This window comes from Trichogramma pretiosum, unplaced genomic scaffold, assembly GCF_000599845.2.
Source record: "Trichogramma pretiosum strain Unisexual culture from Peru unplaced genomic scaffold, Tpre_2.0 scaffold65, whole genome shotgun sequence".
Classification (NCBI taxonomy): Eukaryota; Metazoa; Arthropoda; class Insecta; order Hymenoptera; family Trichogrammatidae; genus Trichogramma; species Trichogramma pretiosum.
Window position 1 is genome coordinate 461,992 of NW_019641689.1, and position 13,850 is coordinate 475,841.

Below are 13,850 nucleotides of genomic sequence, written 5' to 3' on the forward strand. Positions count from 1 at the left end.
GTCGCAACCGCCAAATGCACCGCCTCCTATAATAGACTCTTTTATCGTGAATACTTTTTGTGTGTAACAGTTTTATTATTTTGTATTCTTTCAAGTTTTTGCGTGCGCTGTTGTAATTCAATGGAAAATATTTTCGTTTGATCTCAGTTAAAAAACCAGTTGAAAATGTTTTTATTCAAAAGAAGGGTCAGCGATAACCAGGATTCTTTGTCTGCTGGGCCATCGATAAAAAGCTGGTATAATGGTAAGTAATCTTAAAAAAAATATAATGACTCAATTTACACTGATATTGAATAAAAAGAGTCTTACGTTGATTAAGAAAATTAACTAGGAAAATGAAAAAATGAAACTCAAAATTTGACTTTATACTATTTATATTGATAAAATTGTCATGAAGTAAACATACAAATCGTGTACATTTTATGCAGAGAGATGTTACATTAATTTTACTAACTACTTTTTTGCTGAATCGATATCGTTCCTTCGAACAAAAAATTAAAATCACATGGACGGCTTTGAATAGTTTGTAAGTTAAATGATGTTTACAAAATATTTTAATTTAACAAAAAGTATTTTCAACATATTTACAGGTTCTCTTACGTAGAGCTTAACTTCATACGCTTTTCAATTACAACTCGATTAACTTTAATTTTGTCACCTATCGTAAGAATTATCGTCATACAAGTAGTCAAAAGAATTTTTAGGAGTAAAAACATTAATTATTGCACATATAAACCTAATGCGAACCTTAAACATTATTTAATTTTTTTTGTATTACGTCAAGTAGGCTCGACTGTTTTTTTTTCAATTTTTTTTATGAATGACATACAAGCTAAAATATTTCATAATTTTTTTTCGCAAGATTTTTTTCTTTTATCAAATAAATATTTCGAAATTAATTCCAAATCTACTTAATTCATACTTTATTTATACACACGAACATTTTTGTTATCTTAATCTGCACCATCGTCATTGGAAAAAAAGTAATAAAACTTAAAACGGTTTTATGCTATATTTATTAAATTGAAGAATGTACATTTAACGAGTAAGCTATTTCTCATATTGAGAGAAAGTTGAAACATGAGTAAAAATGAAAATTTTCAAACACGTTTTCGCTCAATGTCCACTGAATATTTTTTTCTTCAATTCGCTGCGCAGAGAATCACTATTATCATGATATCTACCGAAAATTGTTCTGAAAAAAATATTCAAAGGAGACGAGAGAAAAGTCGGTTTGAAATTGTTAGCGTATTCTCTGACTCTCCATATCAATAGCATTCGTTCTAGCATCGACATAATTATATTTATCATTTTTCGGTCCTAAGCCACGCCAGTTGCTTTTTCTCTTGTCAGTCATAGTACCCCGACAAGAGACACATTCTTACAAATCCAAACACTGACAAAGACATTCTTCACGAGCATAATAATCAGGAAAATAATCTTCTGTCATGAAATTATAAATCGCATGGATAGTATCTCGTGCAAACAGCGTCTTAAACGTAGAAGATTTATTATGAGTATTTTTAGAGTATTCCTTGATAACAAAGTCTTTACTAATTTACATAATCGATAGTAAGGAGGTTGTTTTTAAAAGCACACGAGAATCCGATCGATGCTTCCAACGCGGACGAAGCGAACAATTTTAGTCGAACGTAAGCGAGCGCGGAATGCAGCTATATATCGTGCGTTACAGCAAGATGTTGTCGTTGGCCTCGCACGAAAAGCTGCGCGGGGTAAGTGTCGACTCGATTGCGCGAATTCGTCAATCGGGTCTCTCTCTATAGCAGATTTGTAAAAGCAGTGAATCGCTATAATTGTAGAGCTCAGTAGGCCGTGTAGTCGGTCCAATGGGCGCGTTGAGGACGATATTGGCTGCCGCTTATCTGAATGGTTTCGGGAGCCCTGTAGTACACGGTCTTGCCCCTGTCGACGCTTCTGGCGATGCTCTGTGGCTGATGATGTTGCTGCTGCTGCTGCTGCTGGGGTGGCTGAGGTGCCACCTGGACCGTGGCAAAGGGTTGGTGCTGAGGTGGAACAGGCTGTGCCTGCGGCTTCTGCAGCTGCAATTGTAGAGCTTGCTGTTGCATCGGTAGCTGTTGCTGCTGAGGTCTGGAAAATTTGTAAGTGTTCTCAGATGGTTGCAGGGCTGCATCGCGTCCCCCGAGCTGTCGATGCAGCGGCAAGGCGAATCCAGCCGGTAGGCTCGTCTCCTGCGGCAAGTTGTTGGGCGCCAGAGCCTCGTTGAGGGTCACGTCGTACTCGCTCTCGGGTATGTCGTGCAAATTGTGATGGGTGACCTCGTTGATGCGATCCTTCTTGTAGGTCGCGCTGTACAGGTTGCTGTGGACGTTCTGGCCCTCCCTCAGCTGTTGCTGCTGTTGCTGCATCTCCTGCTGCTGCTGCTGGCGATGATGGAGCTGGGCCTCGTTGGGCTCGCCGCGCGCCCCTTGAAAGTCCAAAGGGCTCCACTCGGCCTTCGGGGACTGCTGATGCTGAAAAGTCTGCTGTTCGCTGCGTCGCTTGTTGTGCTGCTCCTGCATCGGAGCCGCCTCCTCGTAGTTCTTGCCGGACTTGCTTCTGTAATCCTCCGACTGCTGCTGAATAGGCTTGAGAGGCGCATTGTCTACGGGACCGCTGGTCAGCTTGATGTACTGCTTGATGGGTATCTCGTCGCGACGATAGTTGGGCAGGGCCTTGGAACCCACTGGCAGCAGACCCCTCGGGTTGGGACTTCCACCTCGGGACGGCAAAAACGGCCGTTTGGTCGTCGGTCGAGGCGTCGTCGTCGTCGTCGTGCTCGTCGTCGTCGTGGTCGTTCGTGCCGGAGGCGCAGGTGGTATCGGCACTACGGCCGGCTCCTCGACGTCGTCGTAATACTCGGACGAGTCGTAGTCAACGACCGCGGCTTCCTTCTCGCCTCGTCCTTGACTCGCGGTTTGCTGCTGCGGTTCCTCTTGCTGCTGCTGCTCCGAGCTCTTCCAGTACTTTCCGGCCGTCGAGTAGTCGTCCTCGTAAGACTCGGACTCTTTGTGCTGCTGCTGCGGCCGATGATCCAAGGCCGATTGCGGTTGTATGGCTACGAGGGATATCTTCGGTCTCGGCTCTTCGGGAGTCTGCGAGACCGAAGAGGGGCCCAGATTTTTCGAGCTCGTCATCGAGGTGATGACCGTGGTAGTGGTGGGTCTCTCGCTGGTCGTGCTGCTGGTGGTCGCGACGCTCGTCGCCGGTGTCGTTATCGTCGTCGCCGCCGTTGTCGTAGTCGTGCTGCTGGGTGTAGTCGTCGCTCGCTCGTAAAACTGCGCCGTCTTCTTCGTCGTCTTGTCCTCGAGGAAATCCTGCTGCGAGTCCTTGGAACGCGTCGGGTGGCGCGCTCGATCCGGTTCCCGTTCGGTCTCGCGGTCTCGTTCTCGCTCCTGCGCACGGACTCGCTCCTTGGCCCGATCCAGAGATCGATCCCGGGTGCGCTCTCGTTCTCGCTCGTAGCGATCGCGAGGCCGGCTCGGCAGCTTGCGCGGCCTTGTCTCCTCTTCCTCGTCCCGGTATCTCGATCTGCAAGAATTATTAGCTTCGATACACGTATCCTTCGAGTTTATTAGAGAATGATTATGTAAGCTCTGTCCGAAACCAGTCCACGTCGTTAAAGGAAATGCACTGAGAAACCAGTTTATAGTGAAGATAATTGAAAATTGAAGAAAAAAAAACATCTTCTTTTCAATTCGGGCGTTGAGATCAGAAAGTCAATGAAAAATATAGATGAGTTTGATTCAAAGGAAGAATGAATTGACGCTATGCTCGGATGCAGCATAAAGTAACCACTCGTCCAACTTTCGGATGAGTTCACGAATCGCCATCTGGCGTTGTAAATTGTAAAAATTTGAACAAGCGTGTCGATAGCGTAGAAATGTATGCGAAAGTAACGATTACGTCAGCAATTAATAGTTATCGATCTCGCGTCAACCTACTTATTCAGTTGCTTACACTTATAGACAGAATAAAAAATGATAAATTTCACGTAGAAAAAAAAAGGAAAGAATTGTTGGTCAAATCGTGGAGCTGCTCGAAATGGGGGGTACGCATTACCTTACCTGTAAGGTCGATCGCGATATCGCTTATCGAGATATTCGCGCTCTCTGAGGGGCCTCGTTCGCACGAGCCAACGCGGCTTGACCTCCTCGAGCTCATCGACGTAGTAGTCGTCGTCCTCGTAGATGTCCACGGGCGGCGGTGGTCTTCGAGCCCGTGGGCTATCCTCGACGTCGTCGATCGCGGCGACCGGACGACGACGCGCCGGTGGTGCTGCTGCTGGCTGCTCGTCCAGCTCGTCGACTATGGCGGCCGACGGTCTTCGGCGAGGCTCGTCGAGTTCGTCGACGAGAGGTCGTCTTCGAGGCTCGTCCACGATCTCTATCAAGGGTCGTCGTCGGGGTTCGTCCACGACCTCGCTGACAACCGGACGCCTGTTACGTGGCTCGTCGAAAACGTCCGCGGCGGGTCGTCGACGCGGTTCGTCGGCGATCTCCGGTACCGCCGCGGGTCTTCTCCGTGGTTCGTCATCGATGTTGTCGCTTAGCGGCCTCTTACGAGGCTCGGAGTCGGCGTAAGGTTTGCGGCGAGGTGGTAGCTCGACGTCCTCGTCCTGCGGCCCGACTGGTCTCGATCGGGGTTCGTCGACATCTTCGGCGATCGGCCTTCGATGAGAGTCGTCTAGAAAACGAAGGTTTGTCATGTTAAAGGTCAAATCTTACAGGTAGAATCGACGTTAATAGGCAAATAAACTCACCAGCAGTCTGCGGACGTACGGTCGTACTCGTGGAGTAGGCATACTTGTTTTTCTCGGACAGCGGCACCGGCCTGCGGAGCTTGGGCGGTGCTCGGGGTCTCGAGTACAGAGATGTAGGCGGCGCCGCGGGTTTCACCAGACCTTCACTGCTGACGGGATCAGAAAGAGATCCATAAGCGTATTCATCATCATCATCATTATAATACCTAAATCTACGTTGTAAAATTATTAATTAACGAAAATTCACTGCAACGATTGTGAAATGAAAGCAATTGTTCTTGCGATGAAAAGCATTAGTACGAGCTGGTTTTTCCCAACTCGGATCGTTCCCGGACTCGGAGGACACGTATTATGTCTCGGGCAGATTTTGTCGCATGTAAATGAAGTATTTTGAGAGCAGCTGATGGAAAATTATTATAATCAGTCAGTCGGTCATTACCTCTTGCGATCGTCGGTATCTTTGGCTCGTTCCTCGACGTCCTTGGACCTGGACGAGTCCTGATCCCGGAGGCGCGATCGAGGAGGCCCGTCGGCGTCGTCCCTCGGCCTCACGGGATCTCGGCGACTGGCCCGCGACGGCCCGTAGCGATCTCTGTCGCGATGCCGGAAATTGTCGGTTCTGTCGCGGTCTCTGCGCGAGTACTTGCGATCGTCGTAGTCGTCGTACTGGTCGCGTCTAGCGTAACCGCCGCCGCCACCACCGGCTCTGGGTCGCACCGGCTCGTAATCGTCGTCGTAGTACTCGTCGTCGTAGTAGTCGTAAGCGGGCCGCCTGTGAATAGGCCTCCTTCGTCTCAGCGGCGGATCTCTGTCTCTGCCTCGATCGTTCTTGTTGCCGTCGTGACTAGCGGGAGAGGGTGTCGTCGTCGTGGTGGTGCTCGTCGTCGTGGTGGTGGTCGACGTGGTGGAGCTGCTCGCGGCCTGGTACAGGGCGTCGTTGCGGTGCCAGTACTTCTTCGAGTTGGCGCAGTCCACCTCCGAGACGAAGTGGCAGATGAAGGTCTTCTGGTCGAAGGCGGTGAAATTGGCGCAGAGGAAGTCGTAGCGCGTGCCGTACAGACAGTGATGGTAGACCTGCGTAGATATATAGAGAGAGAAAGTCAGTCCGTGCTTAATCGGTTACGAGCAAAATTGCGCGACTTGTGCACGCGGCGCACATCGTGTGTGTGTGCGTATATCGCGCCTACGCCGTTCGGTGCCAAGAGATCGGCCGCGCGTTACTCAACAACGGGCCCGATGCGCGACTCGATGGACATGGAAATTTCTTCGCGATTGTGTAATTTTAGTCTGTTTTGACTACTTTGGGAGAAAGTTTGATTGATGCACGCTCGTCAAAAACCAGTTGGGATTTGAATCCAAGTCGCAATTGTAAGTTTGTGCCGATCTGTACGCCCGCGTGAGTGAATCGACGTATTAGTTTGTGTGCTTGTTTGTGTGTGGCTATTTCAATTATGTAAGGTAATGTTGCCTCGATCTATTCGATAATCCATTATCACCTACCGAACGATTCCAATTCGTTAGTTATAACGACCTTACGCGTACACTCGAAAATCGAATACCCATTAGAAAATTAACTAATACCCATTAGATTCATAACGTTAATCGGCCTTTTGTTTTTTGCGTCCTATACCTTCAAAAGACGGCCGACGGTATCTCAGAAAATGACAGAAAATTTGTAATACTCAAAAGCTGGAAAGCTTTCGACGACGTACGAGCGTGCTACAGCCGATCTACCGAACCGCAATGGTGGTGATGACCCATACGCGGAGCGAACGGACAAAGTCCGTGGAAGGATCGTTTCGACACGCAACGAGCTCCCTCGTCCGTATGCAGAGCGACGCATGTCAGCGGTATACGTAAGAAAGGCACATACACACGAGACACTCGTGGCGAATAAAAATTTTCCCAGTACAATACACGATGCTGCAGCGGCGGCGGCGGCGGCGGCGATTGCACATATTATATGCGGCGAGGCCCATGCGATGCCGAGGCACGTAACCGTATACCCGCGTAACGCTGCGAATAAACGGCGGTGGCTAGCGCGACTCATGGGCCTCGCGCTGCTCTTGATAACCGAGAATTCGTATGCACGTCATTTTCTCGCGTTATGTGCCCCCCCGCGTCCACTCCGGAGTGACTCCGCGGACTTTCAGAGCGAGTAAACAGCGTGAAATTCATCAGTTGATATATGTACTCTCTTGAAATGTTTACCTAAAGCCATGCCACCGTATCGCGAGGAAAATATATTTTACTTGCTCCGTGTCTATTGCTTTTATTCTCTCTCTCGCAAAAAATTTCGAATAATTTTAAAGGATTACGTAACGATTATAATCTCTAGAGATCACGTGCAAAACTCGAGAGAAATTTGCGCCGAAAATTGCCGCGTGAGCTCGCTTATAATACAGTAAAAGTGGGCCGAAGGTGTAATCAAATTACCCGATTCGATCGTCACTTCGAGCGCACTTTTACCGTCTATGGTAATTTTGACATGAAATTTCTCTCACTTTTAATCGGATAACATTCGAGCGATGAAAGGCTGACAATCGCTTATAGACGAGTTAAAATCTCTTGAAGCCACTTGAGGAAATATTTTCACTCGTTATTGACGAACGTCTATGTATTCAACGGCAAAAACATATATTGCGATTTGAGCATCGGTCGATGCCTTTCCTGAACGGATTACTTCATTTATTTATCATTTATATGTACGACTTCTCTCGTGAGAAATTTCATCTCCATCGCCTTAATCCATGAGTTGAGTTTTGCGAGTCAATAGCGCGCTACACATAGCTATAACGTAATCGCTGAACTGCATGTTTTAATCGCTATACACGAGACGCGGAGATCGATTTATTTATGGAGTGAGAGAGAAAAAGAGAGACCAAAGGTATAAACGTGTTGTGCAGTTTGTATATGTATAGACGACTCTTTGTATAAACGAAAGATCTGTCGTGTCCTGTTCCGAAGGTTCGAGCACATAGATTTTGCCGCGCGACGAGATCATTGGCCTCTTTCCCTTTCGCTCTCTCGAGGAGCCTCGCGGCGCAATTTCAAGAACATATAATACGTCTCGCGATATTTTTCCTTTTTTTACGCCCTTCGAAAATGAGCAATGGGTTTGCATGACCGACGGGTGATCTGCTCGCACACGCGAGTACAACGACGCACGAGTGGAATCTTCTCTTTTTTTTTCGTAACGCGAAAGATGCTTTATGAACACAAGAGGTGTCTCGATTGCTTGGGCTTCGATGTAGATTCTCGTCCGTGGGATGCGCAATCGTAAAGTTTCCATGAGAAAACGAGTTTTTTCTGCCTCCAAATCACTGAGAACTTTTTTTACTTCGTGTTTCGTTTGAATATTTCATCTTTTTTATAAGTTCATTGACTTGGAATTCTCTTTCTTTCAAGTGCGAGCCGTATGTATACACAAATATTGTAAATTTTTAAAGCAAAATTTCAAGGGCTTTTCCCCCCAAAAAAAAATCAAAATTGATTGTACACTGCTCTTGAGCCGACGGAGTCGAAGAAGCGCTCGCAACCGTCATTTTATATAAATCTTCTACTCGGCTGCTGCGTTATTTTTTCTAAGCTGCCTCATCCGCTTTCGAGCCGCGCACTCGATATAAGTCATCTGCGTGCGCGAATACACTCGAGATTGCGTAATATTTACATCTCGAGCTCGAGGGAGCGCATAAAGACTCGCTCGCACACAACATTTAATTTGAATAGACGATTTACTCGGGAGAGAATCAACAACGCTCTCGACGCCTACGGAGATGATCGAGCGAGCCAAATATTGATATACACTGGAGCTCGAGCAAAGGCAGAACTTAGATGCGTAGGCTCGGGCATTATGATACACGGTAAGTGTCAACGACAATAATGAGAATCGTCGCTCTTTTCTAGCGCTGGAAATTAACCACGAGTTCGTTTGACATGTAGCGCGGCGGCGGCGGCGGCGATTGTCAGGGATAACGCGCGTAGTAAGGAAAAATAACTTTTTCCCGACTTCTGCGGAAAGGCTGCGTGACTTCGCAGAAAGAAAGTTTTCTCTCTCTCTCTCACTTCTCTCTATCGGCGCGAAGCCTTTGGAAATTTGCATGACAATGATCAGAGTCGCGGACTGCTTGGCTGCTCATCTCGCCCGCGCGCGAGCCGCGAGAAAGGATATCGGCCAGAATCCATTTCTACCGGAAGTAAAGCATATTGCGCTGCAGCTGCGAAACGTTATATAGCTTTCACGCACGCCTATGTACATATAGCTCGGTGAGTCCTAATTTTTTGTCGATCGCGCGCGGCCTAACAATTAATGGCGCTCGAGCGCTCCGCATGCAGAAAACTGCACGAGGATATTGCCAGGAGTGAAACTTCGATCCGTCGATTAGACGAACCGTCGTAGATTTGGTTCGGAGCAATAACTCGAAAGGGTTAGCATGTAGAATTGCCAAGAAGAAGAGAAGCACTTGTCATCCGAGGTTCGGTGTTTATTTGGCAAATATTGAGGTAGACGCAGCTATATATACTACGAACCCGAGGGAAATGACTGTGTATACAGAGAGTGTGAAAGTAAGGGGACGCAAAGCAGAATCTTATTAGCTCGGCGATGCTATCGAGCAAATGATCGAATCCACCAGTGATGCTGTGTGCTTGCGTAATCGCGCGCGGCGCTAAAAGCGACAGATCTCGCGCGCGGCCCGCCCCCTCGGGAACATTAGATTAATTGACCGCACGCATGTTGTGATTCGTGCTGCAGCCCATTTATATAAAGTCAGCTGGATGTACGAGAATACAAATTGGATTTTAATCCCGATGCTCGCTTGTTTTTCGAGTTGAGCTTCGTATGAATGCGCTCGACAATCGACCCCGTGCGAATACGCGCTTTTTTGACAATATTTCCCAGTGGCAGCTACCCTGAGTTTATGCAATCATCTTAAAAGTCTCGAGTGCTTCGCAACGGCGGTCAAATGCACACGGATCGCTATTAACCAATAAATTTATGTCGCGCTAATGAATACGCGCGACGCATGTTCGTGGAAGCCACTTTCAATATTCGATCGTTTGATGAATTTGTCAGTTCATAATCTTCGAGATTCCGTAATATTGCGCGAGAAATGTAATGCGCTAGGATGAGCCAACGCGCGTCTATATGTGCGCGAATAGCATCGAATCGGCTTTTAGCCCTGGGGGATAATTCATCGGCGTTTCCATCGAGTAGCCTATAGCCGGGGCATTACGTTGTCCCATAAGACGTCGTTGGCGATTACGTATATGGAAAATAAATTGCAACTCGTGCGTATAAGTGCACTTACACGCGTGACTCGATGGCTAATGTCATAACTAATTTCAAGCGAATGTATAGATAAATTTCAGACGTTGGAAGCTCCATGAAAGCAAAAAAATTAAATGTCGCGTATCGAAACGTTGATTAGCAAAAATAACCAACGAAAATTATGACTTTGGGGCCAAGTATTACCGCGCGTTTATTAATTCTGCGCTCGTGTGCATGCCCATTTCGTTTTGATCGCACGACACACAACTGGCACGAATTTATACATTTCAATTTCGACCGATGCGAACAATAAAAAAGCAATAGCACACGATATTGCCTCCATTACGATTCATTTTTCAATATTTTCCCGCATACGAACAAAATCGTTTAATTAAACAAATTTTATTTTTACCTGACACTTGTGCGGCACACTCGCGTAAAATCCGTCATGAAGTCCGTCGCATTTGAAATCGATGTCCTTTGGCATGCTCTCGTAGAATGGATAATCGCTCAAGTTGTAGCCGTTTAGCTCGCGCGGCAGATTGGGATCAAAAATGTAATCGATCTGCGGGATCCCCGTGAGCGTGTGCGCCGTCGTCCCATTGGTTTCGCTGCCGGATGTCGTCGTTGCCTGAAAATTTGGTCAAATATCGTTAGCAAATAAATTACTTATGAAAATTTTCATTGACTCTCATTGATTCGTCTATTTTTTGCAAAAATTTTATAAACATTTTACAAGTACTAAATGAATGAGCCTAAATAAAAGTAGCGCGATTCTAAAAGTATTCGAAAAACTACTACCATTACATTGACAAAAAATTTCTTCATAAAAATAGAATTATTTCTATAATTATCTATGAATATCAACCTTGAAACCTATGAAAACTATTGAATGCGATACCAAATAACTTCGTTTTAATATATTTTAATGTAGCTTAATTTTGCATCTGTCTGTATCACTTAGCTTATTATCTGCTTATTTTCTTTGTAAATATGTATTATTGTAACTTTTACTGCTAATTGTATTGAATACATTTGGAGGATGTGTCTCTAATCTTCTCATGATATGTGTAGGCCTTCACATGTCGTTAAAACTACACTGAAATTGTAATGAAAATGTCATTCATGTAGGCGCAAACTTTTCTGAATCATACGAGCAATTTATATGCGGAAAAACATTCACACATACGAATATATCTCTGAACCTACATTCATAAATTACATAATGGTATTATACATGAGATGTGAAAAATAAAGCTCAATTTGTCATTGGAGCAACAAGTGGTAGTAAAATATCTATACAACAGCTGTGTTAATAATTCAACAAAACGTGTATTTTGCTAAAGTTGTTTTCGTAAAGAATTAAAATAAAGAAAAAATGAAAATGTTAAGTCTCCTCCCAAGCTCTAAGCTTAGTTCAGAGTGACACAAGAAAAAAAATTCGAGAGAGTTTTTTTAATGGAAACTTATCCAGACTATCGTCGCCAAAAATTCGTGAAGCTTTTTTACTACGTCAACTTATACTATCTAAATTTTTATAATGGGCTTTCAAATTTAAAGGTCACGAACAAAAATTGAAAGTATTGAAAAAGTGAAGAGATTGAAAAAACTAGGAGACCAAACGAGCTCTGTAATTGAGGTCTATTTTTAGAATCATTTTTGCTTATTAGGTATTAGGTAAAAGCAAGTACAATAATTATCGATTTTTAGCCACAGGGATGACTATTTACGCGATGCAATTGGTCGGCGCTCGGCAGGGTCAAAAGTCCGCTCAGTTTACAGTTTAGCCGCTAGATGGCTATCAGACCGTTTTGAAAGTTGTTCCCACAAGTGACTTTTCCTTGCCAATGTAGAAATTTCCCTAAACTTAAATGACTTTTTCATGAACGGTCGTTCAATCGGTTCTTTATAGATGAACATGGTTATATCGAAGCTCAATTAAATACAAATCACGCCAACGTTCTGCTGCAGAGCAGCGTGGATTTTCATATTATGAATTTTTTGCATAAGCTTATGGACTGTGGGAAAAAACGTTTGGTCATCCACCTACAACCATAATTGACAAAGTCGAGAAGTTTTTTTTTCATCCACTCTCGTTCGAGTGGATTATTATGTTTTGCATTTCGCTTCATCAGCGTCAACTCTCTGGGATAATCTCATGCGAGTATATATAACTTATAAAGCGTGAAAACACTCTACACTGGAAACCCTCTTGATGAACAGCAGCTCAACCAAATTTAGCTAATTGTATTGAGCTGTATGAGCCCAAAAATACAGTCCTCACAACTAAATGTTATATCGTTGCTGATCGTTGAACTGTCAGATGTTGCTATGTTCATTTTAATGAACATTCTGGTTATGTTCACTTACAAACGCGTGATATTGACGTGACGTGGCTCAGTTCACGTTTGTTGACATTGAAAAATATGAATTGAGCTGTATCAACTCAAAAAATTGCGTTGGCAGAGCTACACATCGAATCGAGCTCGTATAACCCGAGATTGAGCTCTGCCAACTCAACATGGTTTCCAGTGTACACCTCAATCTTGATACGCGAAGAAACGAGCCACTTGAGAGGCGCAAATCTAAACGCGGGTAAGAAGGAAAAAAGTTGGGCCACTCGGTTCGTCGAGTATATAAAAAAATAAAAAAAATAAAAAATTAAAACTCACCTCGGTGTCATCGTCGGAAGCATCTGCTGAGGCGGGCTCTCCGGTGGTGGACGTGGTCGATGACGTTGCTATCTTAAATTTCGCCCTCGACGCCTTGAGCGCATCCGAGACGGCAACCGCTATGAAAAGTCCTGCAATTGTACAATTTCATCAATAAACGTACGAAAAACCGTTCTGCTGAATACATTAATATACTGTCCACGTGTTTTGTAATTTTTCTTGTTTGTTTTTCAAAAGCAGCGTTAATCTTGGATGTTTTTAAAACTTGGGCATAGCATTGCGACAGTTATATACATACGAAACTCGTTTGTATGTCTCGGGAGATAAAGTTTTGATGTATATAAATAGCAGTTAAAATTGAAAAATCGGCAGGAAAGATCGCTATACATACATAAAACAGCAGCATATCTTAGCTCGTGTCGCATATTGCGAGTTGCGCCAAAAGCGTTTGCCGAGAGCAGCGATCGCTCCACGAATTGCGTATAAATAATATCGATTTAGAAACAACTGCAGCAATATTTTCAAGTGTATGCATAGACTCGCTCGGAGTGCTCGACGAGCTCTCGACGAGCGATCTCTCATAGTCGAGGGAAATGAGGAGAAGAAGAAGAAGAAGCCGAGTGGAGCCGTGTGGCGCTGCGGATTGCGAAAAGAGCAGCAGAAAGCGAGAGCAGCTCTCCGGTCGTGCGCGGTAATTTCCTTCTCTTTTTCTCAGCTTTTTGCTCGATGACGACTCATAAAATGCATCTCTCAGGTTGGGTAATTGCATTTGAATCGGATCAAGGCTGCTGCTGCTGCTGCTGCTGCTGCTGCTCTTTTCGCACAATCGTTTGCAGTTGTCGTTGGCAGACCCCGACACCACTCGACTTTTCGATAATTTTTGATAAATTTCTCGTTCGCGCCAATCGTACGAGTACACTCTCTCGCTGTATCACTCGTTCGGTCGATCGCGTTGCGAAAGCTTCGCATTTTTTGCCCAATCGAAAGTGTTGTTACAGCAGAGTAGCCCTTCGTCGCAGCGAATCGAATCGGCGTCCTCGCGGCGCGTAGAAAGTCTAGCCGCGGCCCCGCGCGCGCGTCGATCAGCGACTCAAAATTCGGACAAAAGAAAGTGGGCGCAATTATAAGT

The 13,850-nt window shown here is 45.2% G+C and overlaps 2 protein-coding genes across 2 annotated transcripts in view; one reads left to right on the forward strand and one right to left on the reverse strand.

Annotated features, from left to right (window-relative positions):
• Window positions 1–10: 10 nt before the first annotated feature.
• The window catches only part of LOC106650997, a 55,741-nt gene continuing 41,901 nt past the window's right edge, over window positions 11–13,850 (forward strand). Inside the window, exon 1 of the mRNA XM_014369323.2 lies at window positions 11–244. Coding sequence (XP_014224809.1) covers window positions 166–244 — 79 coding nt within the window. The 5' untranslated portion in view covers window positions 11–165. The remainder of the gene's footprint in view (window positions 245–13,850) is intronic.
• The window catches only part of LOC106650984 (zinc finger CCCH domain-containing protein 13-like), a 35,579-nt gene continuing 22,970 nt past the window's right edge, over window positions 1,242–13,850 (reverse strand). Inside the window, exons 3-8 of the mRNA XM_023461735.1 lie at window positions 12,722–12,852; window positions 10,462–10,680; window positions 5,220–5,854; window positions 4,781–4,992; window positions 4,086–4,704; window positions 1,242–3,549 (exon numbers count right to left, since the gene is read on the reverse strand). Coding sequence (XP_023317503.1) covers window positions 1,824–3,549; window positions 4,086–4,704; window positions 4,781–4,992; window positions 5,220–5,854; window positions 10,462–10,680; window positions 12,722–12,852 — 3,542 coding nt within the window. The 3' untranslated portion in view covers window positions 1,242–1,823. The remainder of the gene's footprint in view (window positions 3,550–4,085; window positions 4,705–4,780; window positions 4,993–5,219; window positions 5,855–10,461; window positions 10,681–12,721; window positions 12,853–13,850) is intronic.